We start from the raw sequence: 27,090 nt of genomic DNA on the forward strand, positions 1-27,090 counted from the left end.
AAATTCCTTCACTTGCAAGCTGACCGTAAAATTGTTTGCAAGAAATGCCCATTTCAAACGCCCTTCAACATTTCACTGTGATTTAACCATAACTTTCCTTGTATTCTATTTGAGCCATTCCTTGGTGAATTTGCTAGTGTTCTTTGGATTATTATCATGTTGAAATATCCATTTTGGGGATATAATTTCACATTCCTTTTAAGCACACTTTGATATTATGTAGCATTCATAGTTGCAAGCTGGACAGGCCTTAAAGCAGCAAAGAAACCTTAAACCATAACATTTCAACCACCATGCTCCACAGTTTGTACAATGTTCTACTGAAATGCTGTCTTTGCCCAGAGTAGCAGTAGACATGTATCACAAACCACCAACTTAATATTTGATTCACAAGTTCACAGAACATTGGGCCAGATCCACAAAGAGCCGGCGTAACGTAAAAATTCCCATTTAAGTTACACTGCCTTAAAATTTCTACCTAAGTGCCCGATCCACAAAGCACTTACCTAGAAATTTTCGGCTGTGTAACTTAAATTCCGCCAGCGCAAGGCGTTCCTCTTCAAATGGGGGCGATTCCCATTTAAATTAGGCGCGCTCCCGCGCCGGCCATACTGCGCATGCTTGTGACGTCATTTTCCCGACGTGCATAGCGCGAAATTACGTTACGCCGAGCTTTGTGGATCGCGCCGGGTCAATAAAGTTGCGTCGGGAAAAAAAAAGATACGGCGGGAAAAAAAAAATTTTAAACAAAAAAAAAAACGCGCCGCTGGACAGAAGGGTCTGCTTTTACAAGGTGTAAACAGTTTACACTTTGTAAAAGCAGCCCTAATTTTACGATTGCAAACTAAAACTTACGGAGAAAAAACGAAGCTGAAAAGCTTCGTGGATCTCCGTAAGCGCTAATTTGCATACTCGAGGCGGCATTTCGACGCGAAATGCCCCCAGCGGCGGATGCGATACTGCATCCTAAGATCCAGCAGTGTAAGTCCCTTACACATGTCGGATCTTCTGTCTATCTCTTGGAAACTGATTCTGTGGATCAGTTCCAAAGATAGAAACAGGGATACAACGGCGTATCAGTAGATACGCCGGCGTATCCCTTTTGAGGATCTGGCCCATTGTTCCTAAAATCCTGTTTTATATGTTCAATGACAATCTGTAGTCTGGATCTTGTTTTTCTTCGGAAGCAAATGCTTTTTTTTTCCGCACACCTCCCATGCAGGTTAAATTGGTGCAATCTCTAGTTGTAGATGCATGAACTTTGACATCTACTGTTGGAAGAGTTACCAGCAGATCAGTTAAATGTTGGGGTTCTTCAAGACTTCTTTTAGCATCAAACAGGAAGTTCTTGGGCTGAATTTGCAGGGCTGGCCAGTCATGAACAAACTTGTGTTTGTTTTTTCTACGCCACTGGAAACAATACTTTTGTAGTTATTTAATTTGTGCTTTAACTGTCAAGGGGTACATTTGCAGGAGCAAAGTTCAGTACATCTGTTAAAAAAATGAATATATTATTTAAAAAAATTAAAATAACAAAAAGCTTTTTTCTTTTTACAGATTTATAATTTTGTCAGTGTATAATTAGAAATATGATGGGGGTATTTAAAACATTTTAATAAGTGGTGATAAGAAAACCAGGAAAAATTTTGTTTGCTGGACATTCGACAAACCTAGCATCAAGTTTGCGAACCTAGCACCAAACCCCATTAAAATCATCAGGGGCCAAATCTTCCCATTTGTTTCTGCCCCTTTTCAAAAATAATTAGCTGGCTTGGAGGACATGCACCAAAGAAACAAAAATACAGTTCAGCAGGAACATTTTAAATATTCCTTAAATGAGGTTAAACAAGCTCAGGGCTGCAGTAGGGACAATGAGCTTGTTTCAGAGCTATCCTGTAGAAGGGATCTGGGTGGCTGTAAAGCCACCTGATCACGTTTACGTGATGCATTAGCTATACATTAGGTATACATTTACTGATAAATTAATAAATTCAGCATTAACTTTATCAATTATTCTTACAGGTAACAGTGCTGCAGCAGGATTCAAAGCTTTCTGGATTCTTCTGGCATTAGCTTCACCAACCCCAGCATACCCTGTTCCACGTAAGGTCATTTTTATATAACTGACATTGCAATCAAATGTGTTAATTTTATTTACTGCTGATCTTGTTCATACTCACTTGTTTACATGGGAGGAAAATACATTCTTTGCATTGGAGTAAATCCCTAAATATAGCCTTTGTGTGTTTGAGAAGGTCGGTGTGTTAATGCCCATTTGTGAGTTTTTGTAAGCTTTGCGTATACACACATACAACTGCCCATAGTATTGAATAGCTGCATGATGGTATATGCCGTGCTTGTGTAAACACATACACCTGCATGGGAGTAAAGCCCTAAATATGGCTCTTGTGTGTTTGGGAGGTTGGTGTGTTAACGCCCATGTATGAGTTTTTGCAAGCGTTGTGTATACACACATACAACTGCCTATAGGAATGAACAGCTGTATGCTGCAGCTGTCTCTCTGGAGTTACCCAATTTACAGTACATAACTGAAAGAATTCATGAACTTAAGGCCCCTTTCACTCAGACAGTCTGATTAGACCTGCCTGTAAGTTTTTTAGCTGGACCTGATCGGAAGGTCTATGCATTTCTGTGGACAGGAGGGTGTAAACGGACTTGCATCATATACACCTGCCGACCTCTAGGTCTCATCTGGTCCACTAAAACTATAAGGAGATCTGTTCTCTTCAATTTAGGTGGATCGGATCATTGGGTAGTCAGGTGTAAACAGACATCTCAGCTGCCCCTGCAGAGTGGACATAGACCTGTCCTCCGCCAGCTCTGCTCCAATCAGTGGAGGATTTGTGAGCTGATCCCCTGCTAATTGGAACAGAATCTGCCCGGTGAGAAAGGGGCCTACAGCCTAGAACACCAAGGACAGATGTGTGCTAGGTTCACAATTTATCTTTCCACCCACAGGTGGTACCCGCACAACAAAATAGACTCATTATTAGACAAAACCACCCAAGAATCCAGTTAGACAAAACCAGCCAGATGGCATGATATTTCCGCTGTGCTATCTCTTGTAGAGACTATATAAGCCACAGTGTTCTGTGAATACTTTGTCTTGTATGAAATGTTAATTTTTTTAAATATAAAAGCTAAACATGTGGGCCTAACTAACCACCCTATGTCAATGTGTCATCATCCCATATTTTTCATCAAGTTGCCAAAACAACCTGAAGTTAAACTTTCCCTAACAATTTTTTAGCACCAATCCACCTAAATATAAAATAGGGCTAGCTGGGGTATGAGCTAGCAGGTGGGATGCCCTCTGACAATTTGTATAATTGTTTTTATATCCAATTTGATTATGTGGAATTTGTAATAAATTGAATTTGTTTATGCTTTATATGTCTAGATTTGACCATGGAACTCCCTAAGGAAGGTTTATACCTCAATTTATTTTGGCAGCAAGTTCATTTTAAAATAATATATGCAGATAGTAAAAATCTGATTAAAAACATTTGTTTGTTAAAAGAGAAATAAAGTATTTATTTTATTATATATTTGAGAATCAAACTTACATTGGTGGATGCAGCATGGATCCAATGCGACATCTGTCCCTCGCCGCCTCTGCACTGAGAGCCAAACATCGCCAATCGCTCGGTTTTCAGAGCTCTGTGAGCAGAGAGTTGCAGACTGTCAGTCACAGCTCTCTGCTCCGCTTCCTCCTCGCTCACTTAAGAAATTTGAAGCGGTGGAAGCGGCTGTATCAGGCATTCAGCGGCTCGCTGAGTGGCTGAGATGGGTATCAGTCCAGGCGGATCCAGACTTTATTGTCGTGATGACGCGGTGCCTGGGCTGACTTCAGACCACTCTCTGCGCAAAACTAACTGCACTCCTGTGATTAGGGATGAGCTTCGAGTTTGAGTCAAACTCATGTTCGACTCGAACATTGCCTGTTCGCCGAACAACGAACAATTAGGGGTGTTCGCGGCAAATTCGAAAAGCTGCGGAACACCCTGTTAAAGTCTATGGGAGAAATCTAAAGTGTTAATTTTAAAGGCTAATATGCAAGTTATTGTCCTAAAAAGTGTTTGGGGACCTGGGTCCTGTCCCAGGAAACATGTATCAATGCAAAAAAAAGTTTTAAAAACGGCCGTTTTTTCAGGAGCAGTGAATGTAATAATGCTAATAGTGAAACAATAAAATTGTAATATTACTTTAAATTTCGTACCTGGGGGGGTGTAAAGTCAGCATGTGAAAAAGCGCATGTTTCCCATACATAGAACTGCCCCTGCACAAAGTGTAATTTCTGAAAGAAAAAAAGGCATTTAAAACCGGCTTTGCTGCTATAATGAATTGTCGGCTCTGGCAATTCAAAGATGATTCATTCATAAAAAAAAAAAAAAAAAAAGCGTGGGGGTCTCCCCAAATTCCATTAACAGGCCCTTTAGGTCTGATATGGATATTAAGGGGAACCCCGCCGTCAATGTAAAAAAAAATGACGTGGGGTTCCCCCCAAATATCCATACCAGACCCTTCAGGTCTGGTGTGAATTTTAAGGGGAACTCCACCCCAAATTTAAAAAAAAAATGGCGTGGAGTTCCCCCAAAAATCCACACCAGACCCTTATCCGAGCACGTTAACCTGGCCGGCCGCAGAAAAGAGGGGGGGACAGAGTGCGCCCCCCCCTCCTGAACCGCACCAGGCCACATTCCCCTTAACATGGGGAGGATGTCCCCATGTTGATGGGGACAAGGGCCTCATCCCCACAACCCTTGCCCGGTGGTTGTGGGGGTCTGCGGGCGGGGGGCTTATCCGAATCTGGAAGACCCCTTTAACAAAGGGGACCCCCAGATCCTGCCCCCCCTATGTGAATTGGTAATGGGGTACACTGTACCTCTACCATTTCACGAAGGAAGTGTAAATAGTTAAAAAAAACACACAGGCACCGTAGAAGATCGAGCTGGAGAGGGGGCTTTATTTGCACCTCTTGTCCAACACCTCTGGTAGTTATGACAGGAAGTGTAAGGACATAGAGTGAAATTAAAATAAGTGCAGCGCTAAATGACACTAAGAATATCCGTAGAGGGATATAAGATGCATTAATGTAAACAATACTGAATAAGTGCAAAATACAAATTTTCCAAGTGTCCTTAAACAAATCAAATAGTATACGGTATATTATCTATATATATAAAACTCAACGTGTGTGTGTGTGTATGTATGTATGTTCCAGCATCACGTCCAAACGGCTAAAGATATTAACATGAAACTTGGCACACATGTTACTTATATGTCAGCAACAAACATAGGATAGGTGGTTTAACCCTTACCCACCCCCATTTGCCATGGTCGGGGTTTTCCTTTAAAGTCCAATTCAACTCTATGGGAAATACATGTTACTTCATAACTTCCAAACGGCTGTAGATATTTCGATAACACTTGGTCACATGTTACTTATATGTCCACTTAAACTATAGGATAGTTAATTTATCCCTTAACTACCCCCATTTGTGAGGGTCTGGGTTTTTGTTTAAAGTCCCATGCAAATCAATGGGAAATGTATGTTCCCACATAACTTCTGTACGCCTGGAGATATTTCAATAATACCTGGTACACATATTACTTATATGCCAAATAAAAATATATGACAGTTAAATTAACCCTTACCTACACCCTTATATAAAAGATGGGTATATTTATATTACTATGATTTTCCTCCCCAAAAGGTTAAGATAGGAAGACCGGGCAACGCCGGGTATTCAGCTAGTTACTAACAAAGTGCAATGTGCAGATTTTTCACGTACAGTAATGTCCTTGTATAAATCAAACACTAGTGAAAATATTGTGCCAGTCCATTATATATTATATAAATGAATCGATCCCTCCTCAATCATCCACCAATATGTGGATTGCTCATAATCCTTGTGATCCCTCCACCGGTTGTGCCCTCACATATAAGGCTTTTTAATGTGCCTTTAAAAATGATTAATCCTCTGGAACGCTCCTTATAAAATTCCTTCTTCTTATAAGCTGCCCGTGAGCTCCAATCACATCGATGCCTTTCTGGTATTGAGCCTCCTTACTCCTCCCTGTGAACTCCAACCACATGGACCACATGCAAAGCAATCAGATCTTGCAATTTATCGTTTTAAAATATTTTATTCAAAAATGCCATAACAAATATGCACTCCTGGTATAAGATACACAAGGTCTGCTTAATATTTTTAAAGTGTGAGTGTATATTTGTTATGGCTTTTTTTAATAAAATATTTTAAATGGACTGGCACAATATTTTCACTACTGTCTAATTTATATAAGGACATTATATGAACAATATGCACATTGCACTTTATTATTAATTATATTGTTCGATTTATTTATTTAAGGACACTTTGGAAAATGTGTATATTGCACTTATTAAGTATTGTTAACATTAATGCACCTTAAAGGGTCACTAAAGGATTTTTTTTTAGCTAAATAGCTTCCTTTACCTTACTGCAGTCCTGATTTCATGTCTTCATTGTTCGTTTTTGCTCTGATGTTGCTGTAATTCTTCTCTGTTCTGGATACTTCCTGGTTGTCTGTTTCCTGATGACCACAGTACTGGGAGATTCTAGTTTAATTTTCCAAACCATTACTGCTCTATGGCTCTGTACATGCACAGAGGCAGGATAACATGCAAAAACGAAGCTAGATACAAAAACGAAACTAGAGGTACATTATATGATTGATTTTTATCTATTTTTAATCAATTTTAAAAGGAATCAGTTAACTATTATGTCCCTATACCCTGTAAACAGTCATTTCAGCAAAAAAAATCCTTTAAACTCCTTTAAATCCCGCTAGGGATATTCTTAGTTATTCTTAGTTTCACTTATTTTGATTTTACTCTTATTCATTGCACATGTTCAGGAAGTGTGGTTAGTGCTGGCATCTCCACTAGATCAATATAGTGGCTCACAAGGTTTTTATATATTTACAAGGACATAGAGTGGCACAAGGACTGGTGTAGCAATTAGCGCCAGCTGAGGTTTGCAGGAAGCAGATGACCGTATATCACCAGGCAGGAACCAGGAACTGGAACACGGCGATACTTGAATGACAGGCAGGAGTGTAGCCAGAACACAAGCCAAAGAGTCATCAACAGCCGGGGTACAGGAACATCAGGCAGAGACAGAGTCAGGACACAATCTAGGATCGGTACACAGCCGGTAGCGAGGTACAGGAACACAAGACAGAAGCAGGAGTCAGAATACAAACCATGGTCAAGGCAGGCAGAAATCCAAGGTCAGGTCAGGGGCAAGGAGGAGTCGTACACAGGTAAGCAGGTCTGGCAGATAAGGGCCCCGGGAAAGAAAAAACAAGCTGAAGACCACTCAATAATCCATCCATGTCAGTGTCCAGCTTAGGCCGTTTGGTGCCAGTGCCCATACCTGTGCATGTGCATGTGTTTTCTCAACATGCTAATATGTTTGCACGAGTTTAACAGAGCCTGTTTTGCATTGAGCTTTTGTTCAAACTTATGAGCATGCACATGAGTATGAGCATGAGCCAGCCTTCTCATTACAACATGTACTTTGATTATCTTACAGAAATCCTTCCAACAGGGAAATAGACAACTATTGAAAGCCAGTAGATTTTTTACCCATTGCTCAGTTTATCCAAAACTTGGTTGGGGTTCTAGTTTAACCCATCCAAGGCATCTATATTTAGCACTTGTGTTTTTTGTGTTTGCTTTCATCTCCCCTTCATTTCACATTTTTTTTTCTCTTTTCTTTTAGAAGGTCACCAAGTGGGAATTGAGATCCTTCGAGATTCGGACAACCTAAATTGTACCCTTAAGATAGACAACAAGTTTTCTTTATGCTATGGTCATTGCGATCAAAACCTAAAACACTATCAAAACATTTCTGATGACACTGTTGAGAATTTACTGGGAAAGCTTTGCAAGCGGCAGGAGAGAGTCATGGAAGCAAACCAGATCTCCTTAATGGGAAAACACAGCCTTAGCTCAGGTTAGTAATGAAACATACTTAGTGAATTGGAAAGCTAAAACTGTAAATACAGCCTGTCGCTGATGCAAAGTAGCCACAGATTGTTCTAGAAATAAAAAGGAGACAGCTGGGGAGGCGGACGAGGCGGGCACAGCTGGGGAGGGGATGAGGACAGTGGGGAGGGGACACTGAGAAGACAGATGAGGTGGGCACAGTTGGGGAAGCGGGCACAGCTGGAGAGGGGAGGAGGACAGTCGGGAGGGGACACTGGGGAGGTGGAGAAGGCGGGCACAAGGACAGCTGGGGAGGTGGAGGAGGCGAGCATGAGGACAGCTATGGAAGTGGAGGAGGCGGGCATGAGGACAGCTGGGGAGGCAGTGGAGGCGGGCACCATGTCTCAGTTCTCCGGACATAGGAGAAATTCTGCTCTCACCCTGTTGCAGTCACCCAGGCCCTAGGCAAGACTAAGGCCACCCCCCCAGGCCACCCAGGGCAGGGAGTGTTAGTCTTGCCTAGGGTGAGAAATTGTCAAGCATCGGCCCTGAATATAACCTGTTCCTGGTTCCATATTCTGAAGAGAGTTTGTCTCATGTGGGTTTATGTTGCTCTGTGTTTTTCAAGTGATAATATCCATACCTCCCAACTTTTTGAGATGGGAACGACGAACACCTATTAGCAAAGTATGTAGGTATAGGACACACCCCTGCCATGCCCCCTTAAAGGGGAATTATCCCCTAAAAATGATTAAACCCACAAGTGTCTTTTTTACCACTACTATTTCTTTATACTATCTCTTGAAATTGCAAATGCAGCAATTTAGAAATTGGATGAAAATTTTAGCACTGGGAAACACTTTTTGAATGATAAAAAAAGCATTTTATATACAACTTTATAGATCAGACCAAAATGAGGGACAAATGAGGAGGAAAGAGGGACTTTGTTCTAAAACAGGTACAGTTGGGAGCTATGGATATATAAGGAGTAGACATGTGCATTTTGTTTCGTTACGAATTTGAATTCGGATGAATTTTTCATTATTCGGAAATTCGTATGCATCCGAATTTCCGAATTACAAAATTAACGAATTCGAATTTGAAAAAATAGAAATCGATTTTCTAAAAAAAATGTATAAAAATAAAATAGAATATAAAACAATTAAGCAATAGAATCAAAAAGAATAGAATAGAAGTTAATAGAATGTAATAAAATAGAACATGACAGTCTACCGAAATTTGAATAGTATAAATTTGAATTCTAGAATAGATTGGAAAATAATGAAAATTTATGGAAACTAAAATATAAAAGAATAGAAAAATAATAGAACAGAATAGAATCAATTATAATATATATTATATTGTATTCTATTCTCTTGTTTTTCTTTTCTATCCCATTCCAATCTTTTCTATTCGTATTTGAATTAATTTTATACGAAATTTGAATTTCTTATTGAATGAAATCGAATTCGAATAGAAAAGATTATAAAAGATTAGTTTCATATTAGAATTTGAAAAATTTTTGACCGAATTTATAAAAAGTCGATCAAATTTGAAAAATTTAATTAGATTAGAAAAAATCTACTGCATTCGAAAAAATTCTACCACATTTGAAAAAAATCTACCGAATTAGAAAAAAATACCGCATTTGAAAAAAATCGACTAAATTAGAAAAATCTACCACATTCGATTTTTTTTTACAAATAACCATTTTCCAAAATTCGAATTTCATATAGAATGAAATCGAATTGGAATAGAAAAGATTAGAATAGAATAGAAAATATTAGAAACGTTAATAAATAGAAAAACAATAGAACAGAATAGAATCAATTATAATATATATACAATTTTATTCTACTCTCTTGTTTTTCTTTTCTATTCCATTCTAATCTTTTCTATTCAAATTTGAATTCATTTATACAAAATTTGAATTTCTTATTGAATGAAATCGAATTTGAATAGAAAAGATTATAAAAGATTAGTTTCATATTAGAATTTGAAAAAATGTTGACCGAATTCCTAAAAAGTCGATCAAATTTGAAAAATGTTATTAGATTAGAAAAAATCTACTGCATTGGAAAAAATTCTACCACATTTGAAAAAAATCTACCAAATTAGAAATAACTACCACATCCAAATTTTTATTACATATAACCATTTTCAAAAATTCAAATTTCATATAGAATGAAATCGAATTGGAATAGAAAAGATTAGAATAGAATAGAAAATGATAGAAAAGTTAATAAACTAGAAAAACAATAGAACAGAATAGAATAAAATATAATATATATTTTTTTCTATTCCGTTCTATTGTTTTTCTATGCTATTCTTTTCTATTATTTTCTATTTTATTCTAATTCATTCTATACCTAATTAGAATTTCATAATTAGAATTTCTGAAAATGGTTATATAGATAAATATATAAAAATATAAATAAATAGAATAAAATCGAATTCTAATAGAATAGACTAGAATAGTCCCGTTTTCGGGATTCATTTCGTATTCGAAAAAAATTGTACCGCAAAACTATATATAACCATTTCCTGAAATTCGAAATTCGTATAGAATGAAATCGAATTTGAATAGAAAAGATTAAAATAGAATCGAATACTAGAAAAGAATAGTATAGAAAAACAATAGCACAGAACAGAAAAAAAATATTTTATATATAGAGATATATATATATATATATATATATATATATATATATATATATATATATATATATAAACCATATTCTGAAATCCAAATTTGGTACAGAATGAATTTGAATAGATTAGAATAGAATATATTATATATTTTTTCTATTCTGTTCTATTGTTTTTCTATGCTTTTCTTTTCTATTTTCTATTCTATTCGAATGTTTTCTGTTGGAATTCGATTTCATTCTATACGAAAGTCGAATTTCAGAAGATGTTATATATATATATATATATATATATATATATATATATATATATATATATATATATATATATCTCTATATATAAAATATTTTTTTTCTGTTCTGTGCTATTGTTTTTCTATACTATTCTTTTCTAGTATTCGATTCTATTTTAATCTTTTCTATTCAAATTCGATTTCATTCTATACGAATTTCGAATTTCAGGAAATGGTTATATATAGTTTTGCGGTACAATTTTTTTCGAATACGAAATGAATCCCGAAAACGAATGTAATGAATGCAACGAACTTAACTAAACGAATTTAATTAGATAGCGAATCGAAACGAAACAAAATTTTTTTTTTCATCATGCACATGTCTAATAAGGAGGTGGCAAGGTTAAAGTGATTGTAAAGAGCCAAATATATATTTTTTAAAATAACAAACAAGTTATACTTATAGTTATACATATAGTGGGCCAGATTCAGAAAGAGATACAACGGCGTATCTCCTGATACGCCGTCGTATCTATGCGCCTGATTCAGAGAATCAGTTACGCATAGATATCCCTAATGATCCGACAGGTGTAAGTGTCTTACACTGTCGTATCTTAGGCTGCAATTTCAGGCTGGCTGCTAGGTGGCGCTTCCGTATTTTTACGAGAGGAATATGAAAATTTGTATTTACGCCGATTTAGAAACGAACGACCGCCCGGCGCTTTTTTTTTTACGTTGTTTGCGTTCGGCTTTTTCCGGTGTATAGTTACCCCTGCTATATGAGGCGTAGCTAATGTTAAGTATGGCGGTCGTTTCCACGCCGAGTTTTGAAATTTTACGTCGTTTGCGTAAGTCGTTCGCGAATAGGGCTGGACGTAATTTACGTTCACAACGAAAGCAATGACGTTTTGCGGCGGATTTTCGAGCATGCGCACTGGGATTTTTTCACGAACGGCACATGCGCCGTTCTAAAAAAACGTAAAATACGCGGGGTCAAAGCAAATTTAAATAAAACACGCCCCCAACATCCCTATTTGAATTAGGCGGGCTTACGCCGGCCCACATACGTTACGCCGCCGTAACTTAGGGCGCAAGTTCTTTCTGAACACGGAACTTGCGCCCAAAGTTACAGCGGCGTAACGTATCTAGGATATGTTACGCCGGCCGGACAGATACGCTCAGGTATCTGAATCCGGCCCTGTATACTTATCTTCTCTCCGTTCCTCCCGCTGCTGAATGCCCCCATAGAAAGCCGCCTGGGTGGTAGTTGTGGGGTTCTGTGGGCAGGGCCTTATCAGAATATGGAAGCCACCTTTAATTAGGGGGTCCCCAGATCCTGCCCCCTCGCAATGAATGAGTATGGGGTACATTGTACTCCTACCCATTCACCCAAAAAAAGTGTCATGCATCGGTAGTGCAAAATCTGGTGAAGCCGTGCATGGTAGACAATCAGCTTCTAACTTCAGCTTGTTCAGTTAAGCTTTGACAAATAAAAAACTGGAAGCTGATTGATTTCTATACACAGCTGCACCAAATTTTGCACTCTCCAGTTTTAATAAATCAACCCTATTGCCTTTAAAAGAAAGCTGAAGACTTATACTCTACAGTATAAAGCAAATATGACAATCATTTTTTCTCTTCCGTTCATGGACGGACACAGCAGCCTTTGACCTTAGGGTTATATCCGCTTCCTTCCAGGAGAGTTAGGCAGAAAAAAAGCACTTTAAGTGTTAACAACACTCTCCTCAGTGCAGCTCCTCCCAGGGGGCATGGTTCCCCGGGTATAACCCACACCCTGCTCTAGCAGCTCCAGTTTTCTTTCTGCCTAACGTCAGGAGAGGACAGGCACTCTCGAGTCCCTGTACTCTGGAGATTGTTTTGCGATTTTTTTCGCTTTTTATTATTTTGTTCCTGCATTTTTGAATCCTGTGATTCTTCTTTCAACAGCCGACTGGGTGACAGGCTGGGTCTTGACTCTTGTAGTCCCCCCATGTTCGGCCATCGAGCGTTTGCCGGCCCTCAGCTCAGCTCTGGGTCGTCCACGACAGGCCCCGTTGCTCCAGGGGCGGCTGGGAAACTACATGTTCCAGGACACACATATGACCGGTCTTTATGGCCTTGTTGCGGTGTGTCTGGCCGACAGCCATGCCGTTAGTGGACGTTGGTTCTGTCCGGGATACCAACAGCCGGTAGTCGCAGGACGGGTAAGTAGTGGCCCCTTGCCCTGGCAAGGTGGTTTGGTTGGTGTTTTCCCTGGGGAGGTCGACTGAGGGTCCACCCTGCTTTCCTCTCTCCCTTTCCTCTCCCTCCTTCCCCAGACTGGGTAGCAGCTGTGAGAGGGGGCCTCCTGGGGTTTCTTTATTACCAACCTGGGCCCGTGTGTTGTGGGGGACTGTGTTTTTACTCTGGGGGGTGTTACTGTGTGCTGCTGTGTAGTGTTAGGTGTTTGGTGCATCACTGGGGAATTTAAACTGCGCCACGGCCGGTGGGGCAACATGGAACCTGAACCTGGTGTTTCTGCCCCAACAATGCCTGAGTTATACTTTAATCCCCCTGCCCCTGCCGCATCTGTTGAGGCAATGTCGGCTTTCCTGAGGCGTTTCTCGCCAGGTTTAAAGCAACTAGTGCCCAGAAGGGGGGTACAAAGCGCCCCCTCCCTGAGCCTGCTTCTGGGGATGTCTCTGACACAGACTCATTGCCAGCTATTGCTTCAGGATCTGGTTCTGTAATGTCAGATAATGCAGGCTTAACCCACACGGACTGTGAGGATGACTCTGTCTCAGGGTCAGTGAATGATAGGGAATTTGTTGGAGCTCTTATTTCTGCAGTGCGTGATACTCATAAACTTGAGGATCTGGTGGGGGCACCGGATGTTTGCTGGTCCCTTTTGGGTTCCACAAACCACCCAGCACCGCAAAAGTATTTCCCTGTTTTGCTATTTGGAGCAATTGCTCTGTAAGGAATGGGACACGCCACAGAAAGTTTTTGCTGTTCCTAAAAACTTTGCGGTCCGTTATCCCTTTGAGGAGGGCTTTTTGAAAAAGTGGGTCTCTCCTCCATCAGTGGACCCTCCCGTGTCCAGACTGAGTAAAGCCACCACATTGCCTGTGGAAGGGGCTCCCGCTTTTACTGACCCCACTGATAGGAGAGTGGAGGCTGTGGTCCGCTCTATGTTCACAGTTGTGGGTTCGGCTGTGAGACCGGTTGTGGCCGGGTCTCTGGTGTCGCAGACACTGACTGAATGGGCAAAGTTGTTGCTGCAGAAGCTGGAGGAGCAGGATGCTTCCGAGACCTGCAAGAACCTGGCTGAACAATTGGTTCAGGGTCTAAAATGTGTCTGTGAGTTGGCCCTGGATACGCTTCCCTTGCTTTCCAGAGCCTCCGCCAATGCGGTGGTACTATGCCGCCTTGTGTGGCTGAAATGCTGGTCTGCGCGGACCAATCCTCAAAGAAGGCATTGGTGAATTTACCCTTTAAGGGTGAGCGGCTTTTTGGGGCATCCCTGGACGACATCATTAAGGATGCCACAGGTGGTAAGAGCACACTGCTCCCACAATCTGGGAAGGGCAAGGAGCCTTGCCTAGGCAAGGGCCCTCTTTTACTACCCCAAAGCGTTTTTATCGTGCGCCCAGTGCGGTGGGAAAGAATTTGCAAGGTGCTAAGGCGCCCGCTGCAGGGCAGAAGCGTCCCTGGTTCCGCAAGCCTAACAAGCCTGCGGACAAACCTGCTTCCACGTGAAGGTCTGCCCCTGCCCGTGTCTCGGGTGGGGGGCCGGCTTCGCAAACTCGGTGGAGGTCTCTTCTCTCCGACCGTTGGGTTTGCGAAGTAGTTTACTCGGGGTACAAGATAGAGTTTCTCTCTTGTCCACCGAACAGATTTCTCTTCCGTTCATGGACGGACACAGCATCCTTTGACAGTAGGGTTATATCCGCTTCCTTTAGGAGAGTTTAGGCAGAAAAAAAGCACTTCAAGTGCTAACAACACATTCCTCAGTGCATCTCCTCCCAGGGGGCGTGCCCCCCCGCGGGTATAACCCACACCCTGCTCTAGCAGCCTCAGTTTTTTCCTGCCTAACGACAGGAGAGGTCAGGCACTTCTGGAGTCCTGTACTCTGGAGATTTTTTTCTTGCGATTTTTTTTTTTTGCTTTTTATTATTTTGTTTCTGCATTTTTGAATCCTGTGATTCTTCTATCAACAGCCGACTTGGTGACAGGCTGGGTCTTGACTCTTGTAGTCCCCCCATGTTCGGCCGTCGAGCGTGTGCCATCCCTCAGCTCAGCTTTGGGACGTCCACAACAGGCCCCGTTGCTCCAGGGGCAGCTGGGGAACATCTTGTTCTAGGGCACACATATAACCGGTCTTTTATGGCTTTGTCACAGTGTGTCTGGCCGACAGCCATGCCGTTTAGCGGACGTTGGATCTGTCTGGGATACCTCCAGCCGGTGGTCGCAGGATGGGTAAGTAGTGGCCCCTTGCTCAGGTAAGTGGTCTGGCTGGAATTTTCCCCTGGGAGGTCGATTGAGGGCTTGCCCTGCTTTCCTCTCTCCCTTATTTTCTCTCCCTCCTTTCCCATTTGGGTAGCGGCTGTGAGGGGGGGGTTTTCTGGGGTCTCTGGTACACCTGGACCTGTGTGCGTAGCGGGGGCTGAGTGTGTTCACTGCAGGGGGCTGTGTGTGTTCACTACAGGGCCTTTTTGTGTGCTATGGTGATTTTGTGCTGTACTGTTTTTTGCTGTGTCACTGTCTTTTTAAATGCGCAACGGCCGCCATTTTGACGGAGTCCCGCTTTATATAGCTCGGCGGCCATTTTCTTGTGGTCCTGTGCTGTTTTTTACACATTCGGCAGCCATCTTAGAAATCGTTTGGCCTCGTGTGGCCGCTTTAGCGCTGCAGTAAAGGGACAGACTGCCTGAGGGACAGACGCAGCACAGCCGGCTTCTCTGCACACTTAGGCCCCGTACACACGAGAGGATCCATCCGCTGGAATTGATCCGCGGACCGGCTCCAGCGGATAGATCCCCTGGTGTGTACAATCCAGTGTATCTGTTTCTGCGGATTTTTATCCCCTGGGATGGATTTCCAGCGGATAAAAATTTTAAGACATGCTTTAAAATCTATCCGCTTGAATCCATCCCAACGGATTGATCCGCTGGTCTGTACAGACTCACCGGATCAATGCGTCCGAATCAATCCCCCGCATGCGTCGTAATGATTCGACGCATGCGTGGAATTCCTTATATGACAGTGTCGTGCACGTCGCCGCGTCATCATCGCGGCGACGGCGCGACACGTCATCGCGATGGGATTTTGGCGCGGATTTCGATCCGATGGTGAGTACACTCCATCGGATCAAAATCCGTGCAAATCCTCGAGAGGATTTATCGGCGGAAACGGTCCGGTGGACCGTATCCGCGGATAAATCCTCTCGTGTGTACTAGGCCTTAGGCTTCTCTCAGACCGCGCTGCACCTGGGTGAGGTGGTGAGTTTCCCTGGGGGCCCCCATACTCTGTAAGGCCGGGAGGTGACCGTGGGTATTTCTACTTTGCTGTTAGGTGACACAGCGTGGGGGGTATTATGGAGCCTGGACAGGTACTTCTCCCCTGTAAGCCTGTGTTAACCCTTGCTGCCCCTCCCCCTGCCGCATCTGCTATGGCAATGTCTGTGGCGTTTTTTCTCACCAGGTTTGAAGCGACTGGTGGCCGGATGGGGGGTATATTAGCGCCCCCCTCCCTGGCCTACTTCTAGGGATATCTCTGACACTCTGTATTGTCAGATGATGCGGGCTTAACCCACGCGCACAGTGAAAGCGACTCTGATCAGGGTCGGTTACTGATAGGAATTGTTGGAGCTATTTTTTCTGCAGGCGTGATACTCAGTACTTGAGGATGGGACGTGGGCACCTGCTGTGCCAGTCCTTTTTGGGTCCCGCAAACCGCCAGGCACTGACAATGTGTTTCCTTGTGTTCCTTTTTTGGGACAGTTTTTGTACAAGGAATGGGATACGCCGCAGACAGTTTTTGCATTGCAACCCGTTATCCCTTTGTGGAGGACCTTTTTAGTAAAGTGGGTCTCTCCTCCGTCCGTGGACCCTCCCGTGTCCAGGTTGAGCTAACCACCATGTGGATGGAGCTCCTGCCTTTGAGGACCCCGCGGATGGGAGAATGGAGGCTGTAGGGGTAGGGGGTTCGGCTGTGAGACCGGTTTTGGCCGGGGCTCTGGTGTCACGGACTTGGACTGCACGGGCAACGTTTTTTGCTGCAGGAGCTGGAGGCTTCCGAGGCCTGCAAGGACATGGCTGAACAATCAGTTCTGGGTCTAAAATTTGTCTGTGAGTCGGTCCTGGTTACGCTCTTGCTTCCCAGGGCTTCCGCCTATGCGGTGGTACTACGCCGCCTTGTGTGGCTGAAGTGCTGGTCTATGGACTAGTCCTCAAAGAAGGCCTTGGTGGATTTACCCTTTAAGGGTGAACGGTCTTTTGGGGCATCCCTGTATGGCATCATTAAGGATGCCTCGGGTGGTGAGAGAACACTGTTCCCACAGTCTGGGAAGGGCTAGGGGCCTCGCCTTGAGCAAGGGCCCTCCTTTATTACCCCCAAGCGTTTTTTTCGCCCGCACTGTGCAGTGGGGGAAGGTTTGCAAGGTGCTAAGACCCCCGCTGCGGGGCAATAATGCACCTGGTACCGCAAGCCCAACAAGTCTGCGGACATACCTGCTTCCGCCTGAAGGTCTGCCCCCGCCATGTCTCGGGTGGGGGACCGGCTTCGCGAATTTGCAGCTCGGTGGAGGTCTCTCCTCTCCGACCATTGGGGTTGCGAAGTAGTTTCCTCTGGGTACTAGATAGAGTTTCTCTCTTGTCTACCAAACAAGTTTTTTCCCTCCAACCTCTGGCTTCCTCTGGTTCGCCGGTTGGCTCTGTCAGGGGCTGTCCAGGATCTTCTGGTCGGGGGAGTGATTGTGCCAGTTCCCTCGATGGAACGGTCTCAGGGGTTTTACTCCCATTTGTTTGTAGTCCCCAAGAAGGACGGGGTCCGTCCCATCCTGGACCATGAGGCCCTTGTTTGTTTTTGTTAAAATGCAAAAATTCAGGATGGTGTCGATTCGCTCGGTAATAGCGGAACTCCATCAGGGTCGTCCTTGGATATCATGAACGCGTACCTGCATGTTCCTATATGCTCAAAGCACCAGAGATTTCTGTGCTTTGCGGTCGGGGAGGACCATTTTCAATTTGTGGCCCTCCCGTTTGGCTTGGTGTCGGCACCACAGGTTTTCATCAAGGTGCTCGTCCCGCTACTGGACCTGCTGTGACAGCGGGGGTTTGTTATCTGGGATATCTGGACGACATTCTCCTACGAGCTTCTTCGGACTCGAAATTAGTAGAGGACGTGTCTATCACGTGTCAGACTCTCCAAGAGCTTGGCTGGCTTCTGTATTGTCCAGAAGTCAGTGTTGATTTCGTCTCAGGGACTGGAATACCTGGGACTAGTCCTGGATTCCGCCGAGGCGAGAGTTTTTCTCCTAACGGAGAAACTTCAGACTCTGCAATCTGCAGTGCAGCAGTTGTCGACCCAGAAGTGGTCATCTCAGCGATTCTGCATGAGGGTTCTGGGTCTGATGGTGGCCTCTTTCGAGGCGGTTATGTATGCCCAATTCCACACGAGGGTGCTACAGAGGGAATTGCTGTCACGTTGGGACAAGCTCCCGTCATCTCTGGATTACCAGATTCAATTGAGTCAACTGGTCAAGTCTCCCCTGGTGTGGTGGCTGGCGTCTCCGGTGCTTCGGACCGGAAAGTCGTTTTCTGCCGTTCCACTGGACAGTGGTCACGACAGATGCCAGCCTCTCCGGGTGGGGGGGGGGGGCGCTTGGGGCACCCAGTCAGCCCAGGGGCGCTGGACTCAGGAGGAGTCCTGCCTACCGATCAATATTCTGGAGCTCCAAGCAATCGAGCTGTGCCTTGCCAGGTGGTCCCTGGATCTGCAGGGCCGACCGGTCAGGATCCAGTCCGACAACGCCACGGCCGCGGCGTACGTCAATCATCAGGGAGGCTTGCGGAGTTCAGCTGCAGCGACTGAGGTCGCGCACATCCTTCGGTGGGCCGAAAGGTCCGTTCCGGCTTTATCGGCTGTGTGCATTCCGGGAGTACAGAATTGGCAAGCCGACTTCCTAAGTCGCACTGCACTAGACCAAGGAGAGTGATCTCTCCACCCGCAGGTGTTTCAGGGTCTGTTCGAAAGTGGGGCACTCCGGACATGGACCTTCTAGCATCCCGTCTCAAATCGGTAGGTGCCACGGTTCGTGGCCAGGTCGAAGGACCCATGGGCGGATGCGTCAGACGCGTTGGTGGTGCCTTGGGTCATTATCGCCTAATTTACGCTTTCCCTCCTCTGAAGCTTCTTTCTCGCCTGCTGCATAGAGTGGAAGCCGAAGGGATTCTATCAATCCTGATCGCCCCAGATTGGCCGCGTCGCTCCTGGTACGCGGACTTGGTGCGTCTGGTGTCAGACCCCCTCTAGCGTCTTCCCCTGAGAGAAGATCTTCTGTCGCAGGGTCCGATCTTCCACCCTGCTTTACAGTCGCTGGCTTTAGCGGCGTGGCTGTTGAGAGCCAGGGGCTGAAGGACCGAGGCCTATGGGCTCAGTGGTCTCTACCGTGCTGCATGCACGGAAGTCTACCTCACGTAGGATTTACCATCATACGTGGAAGGCCTACATCTCTATGTGTGAGGAGATGAAATGGCACCCTCGTACATACGTGGTGTACAGGATTCTGCTGTTTTTACAGCAGGGAGTGGATCAGGCTCTCGCCTTAAGTACGGTTAGGAGTCAGATTTCTGCTCTGGCTGTTTACTTTCAGCGGCCCTTGGCGTCGCACTCCTTGGTGCGTACGTTTGTTCAGGGGGTCTGGCATGTGGCCCCTCCGGAGCACCCTCCACTACCCCCATGGGTCTTGAATTTAGTCCTTTCGGTGCTTCAGGATGCTCCCTTTGAGGACATTACGGAGGTTTTTTGTTGACTGTCACAAAAGGTGATTTTTTTTCTGGTAGCAATTACCTCAATCAGACGAGTGTCTGTCTGAACTGGCGGCTTTGTCTTGCAAGGCTCCCTACTTGGTCATCCATAAGGATGAGGTGGTGCTGCGGCCGCAGCCGTCTTTTCTCCCAAAGGTCGTTTGGGCTTTTCACATTAATGTGGACAATGTTCTTCCATCCTTATGTCCTCAGCCGAAATACCAGGTGGAGGCCACTTTACATCTTCTGGATGTGGTTCAGGCCCTGCGAGTGTACTTATCTGCTACGGTTCCGTTCCGGAAGTCGGACTCACTGTTCGTGTCGGTGGCTGGTCCTACAAGAGGGCCTGGCAGTCTCGTCTGCCACCATTTCTAGGTGAATCCGACAGGTTGTGCTTCAGGCCTATGCCCTGAAAGGGCGGGCGCCTCCCTTTCGGGTTACGGCGCATTCGACCAGGGCGATCGGGGCCTCTTGGGCTTTCTGGAATCATGCCTCTGTGTTATAGGGGTGTAAGGCAGCGACCTGGTCGTCGGTCCACACTTTTTCAAAGTTTTACAAGGTGGATGTGAGTGCATCTTCTGATGCCTCCTTCGGCAGCAAGTTGTTACAGGCGGCAGTTTATGGTTGGAGTTCCTCCGTTGAGCAACTCCGGTTTTGTTTGGGGTGTAACCTGGTTTGCTGTGTTGTTTTCCCACCCCTCAAAATTTTTGGACACTGCTTGGGGACGTCCCTATTGTCAAAGGATGCTGTGTCCGTCCATGAACGGAGGAGAAAATAGGATTTTTGTACTCACCGTAAAATCCATTTCTCTGAGTTCATGGACGGACACAGCACCCACCCTTCCTTTGTTTGTACTGCTTGTTACGAACTGAGGCTGCTAGAGCAGGGTGTGGGTTATACCCGGGGGGCCACGCCAATCTTGATCGCCCCAGATTGGCCGCGCCGCTCCTGAGAGAAGATCTTCTGTCGCAGGGTCCGATCTTTCATCCTGCTTTACAGTCGCTGGCTTTAACGGCGTGGCTGTTGAGAGCCAGGTGTTGAAGGACCGGGGCCTATCTGGCTCAGTGGTTTCTACCATGCTGCGTGCACGTAAGTCTACTTCACGGAGGATTTACCATCGTACGTGGAAGGCCTACATCTCTATGTGTGAGGAGATGAAGTGGTACCCTCGTACATACGTGGTGTCCAGGATTCTGCTGTTTTTACAGCGGGGAGTGGATCAGGCTCTCGCCTTGAGTACAGTTAAGAGTCAGATTTTGGCTCTGGCCGTTTACTTTCAGCGGCCCTTAGCGGCACACTCCTTGGTGCGTACGTTTGTACAGGGGGTCCGGCATGTGGCCCCTCCAGTGCGCCATCCGCTACCTCCATGGGACTTGAATTTAGTCCTTTCGGTGCTTCAGGAAGCTCCCTTTGAGGACATCCGAACGATCCCTTTGTTGACTTTGTCACAGAAGGTGGTTTTTCTGGTAGCAATTACCTCGATCAGACGAGTATCTAAACTGGCGGCCTTGTCTTGCAAGGCTCCCTACTTGGTCATCCATAAGGATAAGGTGGTACTGCGACCTCAGCCGTCTTTTCTCCCAAAGGTGGTTTTGGGCTTTTCACATTAATGAGGACATTGTTCTTCCATCCTTATGTCCTCAGTCGAAAAACCAGAAGGAGGCCACTTTACATTCCCTGGATGTGGTTCGGGCCCTACGAGTGTACCTGTCGGCTACGGCTCCGTTCCGAAAGTCGGACTCACTGTTGGAGTCGGTGGCTGGTCCCAAAAAAGGTCTGGCAGTCTCGTCGGCCACCATTTCTAGGTGGATCCGACAGGTTGTGCTTCAGGCCTATGCCCTGAAGGGGCGGGCGCCTCCCTTTCGGGTTATGGCGCATTCGACCAGGGCAATCGGTGCCTCTTAGTCTTTCCGACATCAAGCCTCTGTGTTACAGGTGTGCAAGGCAGTGACCTGGTCGTCGGTCCACACTTTTTCAAAGTTTTACAAGGTGGATGTGAGTGCATCTTCTGATGCCTCCTTCGGCCGCAAGGTGTTACAGGCGGCAGTTTAAAGTTGGAGTTCCTCCATTGTTTGGGGTTTTCCTACCCCTCTAATTTTTTGACACTGCTTGGGGATGTCCCTAAGGTCAAAGGCTGCTGTGTTCATCCGTGAACGGAAGAGAAAATAGGATTTTTGTACTCACCGTAAAATCAATTTCTCTGAGTTCATGGACGGACACAGCACCCACCCCTCCTTTTGTTTGTACTGCTTGTTACGAATTGGAGCTGCTAGAGCAGGGTGTGGGTTATACCCGGTGAACCACGCCCCTGGGAGGAGCTGCACTGAGGAGAGTGTTGTTAACACTTAAAGTGCTTTTTTTCTGCCTAACTCTCCTGGAAGGAAGCGGATATAACCCTAAGGTCAAAGGCTGCTGTGTCCGTCCATGAACTCAGAGAAATGGATTCTACGGGGAGTACAAAAATCCTATTTTTTTTTTATAAATTTTGCATTGGTAGATGCCCCCCCCCCCCCCAGTGCCCAGCTTTTGGACAAAAGCTTGAATAATCCCCCAAAAATGCCTGAAATTTTAAAACAGTTACAGTATTTGCAGCACAGACCTTGTTTATTTTCTATTCTATTTCTCTTCTACAGGCATTCTCCAACTGATTCTTATCTGGGAACTTGACAAAGTCTTTAATGTGGTGAATGTGATCATCCAATATATATTCAATGACAAAAAGTTAACAGATGAAGAGATGACTTACTTGCCTATGACCATTACTGATTTTTGGGATTCTGATCCAAACAGTCCTGTATATATGGAGAAGATGAAAGAATATGTCAAGGAGGTCTGGGAGAGTATCAGAGAGAAGATACTTCCTTTTCTAAAAATAGATGTCCAACCAGGTAAGACTTCATTTAAAGTGTAATCATCTGCAAAAACATAAAACAATTACATATATGATGAGGTCCACAGCAGTGTCTTATTTTCCCTGTACCATAATTTTATCCTCATAATGGTGCCAGGCAGGGGCGGACTGACCATTCGGGCACTGCCTGAGGGCCCCATGCCACTAGGGGGCCCCATCAGGGTTGCTAGCCTCAGTAAAACCAGGGACAGTATGTAAAAATCTTTTTTTTTTTCAATCCCAAGATTATGGCTGCAGTACCTTTTCAATGTGTTTATGTGTATTCTGTGGGTGTATATTGTGTGTCTGTGTGTTTATACTGTATGTGTGTGTGTGTGTGTATACTGTGTGGCCCCATAATCTTTTGCCTGGGGGCCCCATGACCTCTTATTGCCTGGGGGCCCTATAATCTCCTATTTCCCGGGGGCCCCATAATCTCCTATTGCCTGAAACACGTTGGGGATGTGGCCGGACAGGATTCCAGGCTGAGGTTGCCCGGAGAAGGCCTGTGATAATAATCTAAAACAAGATACATAATTGTTCAATAGTTAGCATTTAACAGAAGAAATTTTATACATATTGGAATGGAACCAATCCCATAGTAGTACTTACAAACTTACAAACCGGTCTGCTGTGTATAGGAGGCATGGTGCGGCACTGGAAACCAGAGGCCCACCGGTAATGTCAAACACGGGAACTGATTGTGTAGAATGACAGCTACACACACTAAAGCCTCCCCGAAGGACAGGCATCCATGGACGCAAAATCCCTTCAGGGCTGGGGATATATATAAATAACACCATCTGTTGGGGGCTGTGTAGACAATACCAATAATAACTAGTGTTGCTCACGAATATTCGCATTGCGAATATTCGACTCGAATATAGCATATTCGAGAAATCGCGCTATATTTCGAATTTCGCGGTGAATATTCGCAATTCCGAATATTCGCATTTTTTCAATTTGATTTTTAAAACAGATCACATTCTATCGACGTCTAAAAGCATTGCTGGTATGATTAGAGACCCTGGGCCGAGTAGCTAAGCTGATGCGATCCTTTTATGTTGCCAAATTGAAAAAAAAAAATTGCGATTTTTCGCTATTGCGAATGCGAAAATGATTGCGAATTTTCGATAACTGTGGTAGGAGAACTCTGATTGTCTCTGATGCAAAAGGGGGGGGCTTTGTGTATGTGTATGTTATGAATATTTGTATGTTTGATATTATTATTTTTTGTAAGAAGGAAAAAATTGCGCATACCTTAAAAAAGGGGAGAATACAGCAGCAACTCAAAAATGTTATACAACATAAATTAATACAAGACAGAAAATGGAGTCGCTCTACAAGAATAAAAAATATGTCTAGTGACAAGACATGTGGGCAAATTATAAAATAAGCAAGCGCAAATAACTTGTGAAATACACAGTGAAACAAATATATAAAGAAATATAGTCCCAATAATAGAAAAATAATCTTTCATAAAAATGTCTTTGATATGTGAAGTGAAAAAAAGTCCAAAGCATGCAGCATGAACGTGTTCAATCTTCAAGGTGTTTGATTGACAAATGGCTGTGACAGATGGATAGAGTAAAGAATCACCACCAATGCAAAACACTTTTTATTTTGTATTGTAAAATATCACGAATATTCTGAGCCAATCAGAGTGCTCCTTCCGCATTTGCCGAATATTCGCAATTATTTTGTATTGTAAAATATCAAGAATATTTTGAGCCAATCAGAGTGCTCCTTCTGCATTTGCCGAATATTCGCAATTATTTTGTATTGTAAAATATCAAGAATATTCTGAGCCAATCAGAGTGCTCCTTCTGCATTTGCCGAATATTCGCAATTATTTTGTATTGTAAAATATCAAGAATATTCTGAGCCAATCAGAGTGCTCCTTCTGCATTTGCCGAATATTCGCAATTATTTTGTATTGTAAAATATCAAGAATATTCTGAGCCAATCAGAGTGCTCCTTCCGCATTTGCCGAATATTCGCAATTATTTTGTATTGTAAAATATCACGAATATTCTGAGCCAATCAGAGTGCTCCTACAGCATTTGTCGAAATTGCGCAATAAATATCGCATTCGCATGTTGCGATATTTCGATAAAATATCACGAATATTCTGAGCCAATCAGAGCGCTCCTCCAGCATTTCTCGAAATTGCGCAATAAATATCGCATTCGCATGTTGCGATATTTCGATAAAATATCACGAATATTCTGAGCCAATCAGAGCGCTCCTCCAGCATTTCTCGAAATTGCGCAATAAATATCGCATTCGCATGTTGCGATATTTCGATAAAATATCACGAATATTCTGAGCCAATCAGAGTGCTCCTACCGCAGTTATCAAAAAATCGCAATTATTTTCGCATTCGCAATAGCGAAAAATCGCAATCATTTAATTTCGATAAAATATCACGAATATTCGAATTTAGCGAATATATCTCGAATATTCGAATATATATTCGAGATATATCGCGAAATCGAATATGGCATATTCTGCTCAACACTAATAATAACAAATATATAAGCCTCCATAATAATGGAGTTTCCCATATTAACAATAGAAATAGTGAAAATGTGATGTGCTGATAAATGTAACAGATATGACATGATATGTTAATAACCAACATGTATGTGTATATAGATGACATTTATGGGTTATATTATCACTATCAATTATTGTTTTTATCTTGCTATTCATGGTCCTACTGTACCAAAATAAACAAATTTATATGTATACTATTGATAGTTGGTTGTCCCCAAAAGCCCATTCACACAGGTCCAACTTTGGATTCGACTTCAAGTTGCCCCTAGTCGCCTCAAGTCGCGTTGCATGAAGGAATCAATGTAAATGAATGGTTCTTACCCAGTTTGTATGGGCCCAGAAACCCCAGAGGTTGGCACAAACGGTTCTCCGACTCCCAAAGCTGGAGGACGGTATGGCCCTGCCGGATGCCAATCTCTATCATATTGCATGTCTTCTTACTCGTATTTTGGACTGGATCCGTCACAGCGCCTTGAAACAATGGGTGCTAATCTAGCAATCCCTAACGGGAATGCAGTTGGAAACCACTGCCCCTTCCAAAACAGGTGTCTGCCCATGCCACGGTTGCGGTGACAGTCCGGACGGCGTTGAAGGCTTTTCGCGAACTGTCGGTCGCACTGCCTCCCTCTCCACTCACCCCGGTGGTTGGTAACCCAGCCTTCAGCCCGGGGCTCAACGACCCTAGATTCCTAGACTTGAAACACGTGGGGAAATCCCAGGCGCAACAGTTCCTATTCAACGGCCAATGGAAAAGCAGGCAGCAAATATTGGAAGATCCGGCCCTGGTGGGGCTGTCTTTCTGGCAAAGGATACAGCTCTCCCACTATATCAGATCGCTGCCCAACCCGGGATCCTTCGGGAGACAGTTGACCTCTTTTGAACTTTGCTTGGACCAATCCCTGCTGAGACATTCGATCTCGCTAACTTACCAACTGCTGGTGTCTCTGCCTTCGGAACATCGGCCTTCTTTTATCTCCCGGTGGGAGCGCGACTTGGACCTCCAACTTACTGGAAAAAAAAATTGATCGGATTATCCTTTTCACTCATAAGACCTCTATTTGTGCAAGGCTCCAGGAGACGGGATATAAGGTCCTATCCCGTTGGTATTATACGCCGGAAAAAATCCACAAGATGTTCCCCCAGAGCTCTGACTTATGTTGGAGATGTGGGGAAAAGATTGGTATGCTCCTCCACGTCTTCTGGTCGTTTTGCCTCCTTCAGCCCTTCTGGACGGAGGTCCATCGGATCACGCAGAAGTTTACAGATCGGGTGCTGCCTTTTTCCCCTGGTTTCTTCCTACTACACCACCACGAGATCCCGGTTAAGGCCTACAGGGGATCCATACTGCTGTTCCTGCTCACAGCAGCGAAAGGCTGCATTCCCCTAAACTGGAAACAGACCCGGCCTCTGTCGGTGGCCGGTTGGTTGAGAAGAGTAGCGGATATCCATGCAATGGAGGATTTGGTGGCCACGGAAAAGGGCATGAATGAAAATTTTTCCAAAACCTGGTTCCATTGGCACGAGTTTATCTACTCGGAGGAATACGGGCAGTTGAGGGCCTGGTCCCACTGAAAGGGGTGGACTCTAAATGCTCCCCGGCTGGGGTGGTTGCGACTGGATGATGGTATTACCCCCTTCCCCCCCTCCTTTATTTTTTTTCTCCCTCTCTTTCCTCTCTTCCCCTATCTCTCTTCCTCTTTTCTCCCTCTAACTTTTGTTCTCCACTCTGAACTCTCTTCTTACTGCTGTGCTA

At 44.3% G+C, this 27,090-nt stretch overlaps 1 protein-coding gene across 3 annotated transcripts in view; it reads left to right on the top strand.

Moving 5' to 3' along the window:
• The window catches only part of LOC120914273, a 92,779-nt gene that overhangs the window by 51,343 nt on the left and 14,346 nt on the right, over positions 1-27,090 (top strand). For all 3 annotated transcript variants that reach the window (XM_040324899.1, XM_040324900.1, XM_040324898.1), the window contains 3 exons: positions 2,023-2,103; positions 7,794-8,027; positions 22,522-22,776. In XM_040324899.1, coding sequence (XP_040180833.1) covers positions 2,023-2,103; positions 7,794-8,027; positions 22,522-22,776 — 570 coding nt within the window. The remainder of the gene's footprint in view (positions 1-2,022; positions 2,104-7,793; positions 8,028-22,521; positions 22,777-27,090) is intronic.

The sequence above is a fragment of the Rana temporaria genome, chromosome 9 (assembly GCF_905171775.1).
Source record: "Rana temporaria chromosome 9, aRanTem1.1, whole genome shotgun sequence".
NCBI lineage: Eukaryota > Metazoa > Chordata > Amphibia > Anura > Ranidae > Rana > Rana temporaria.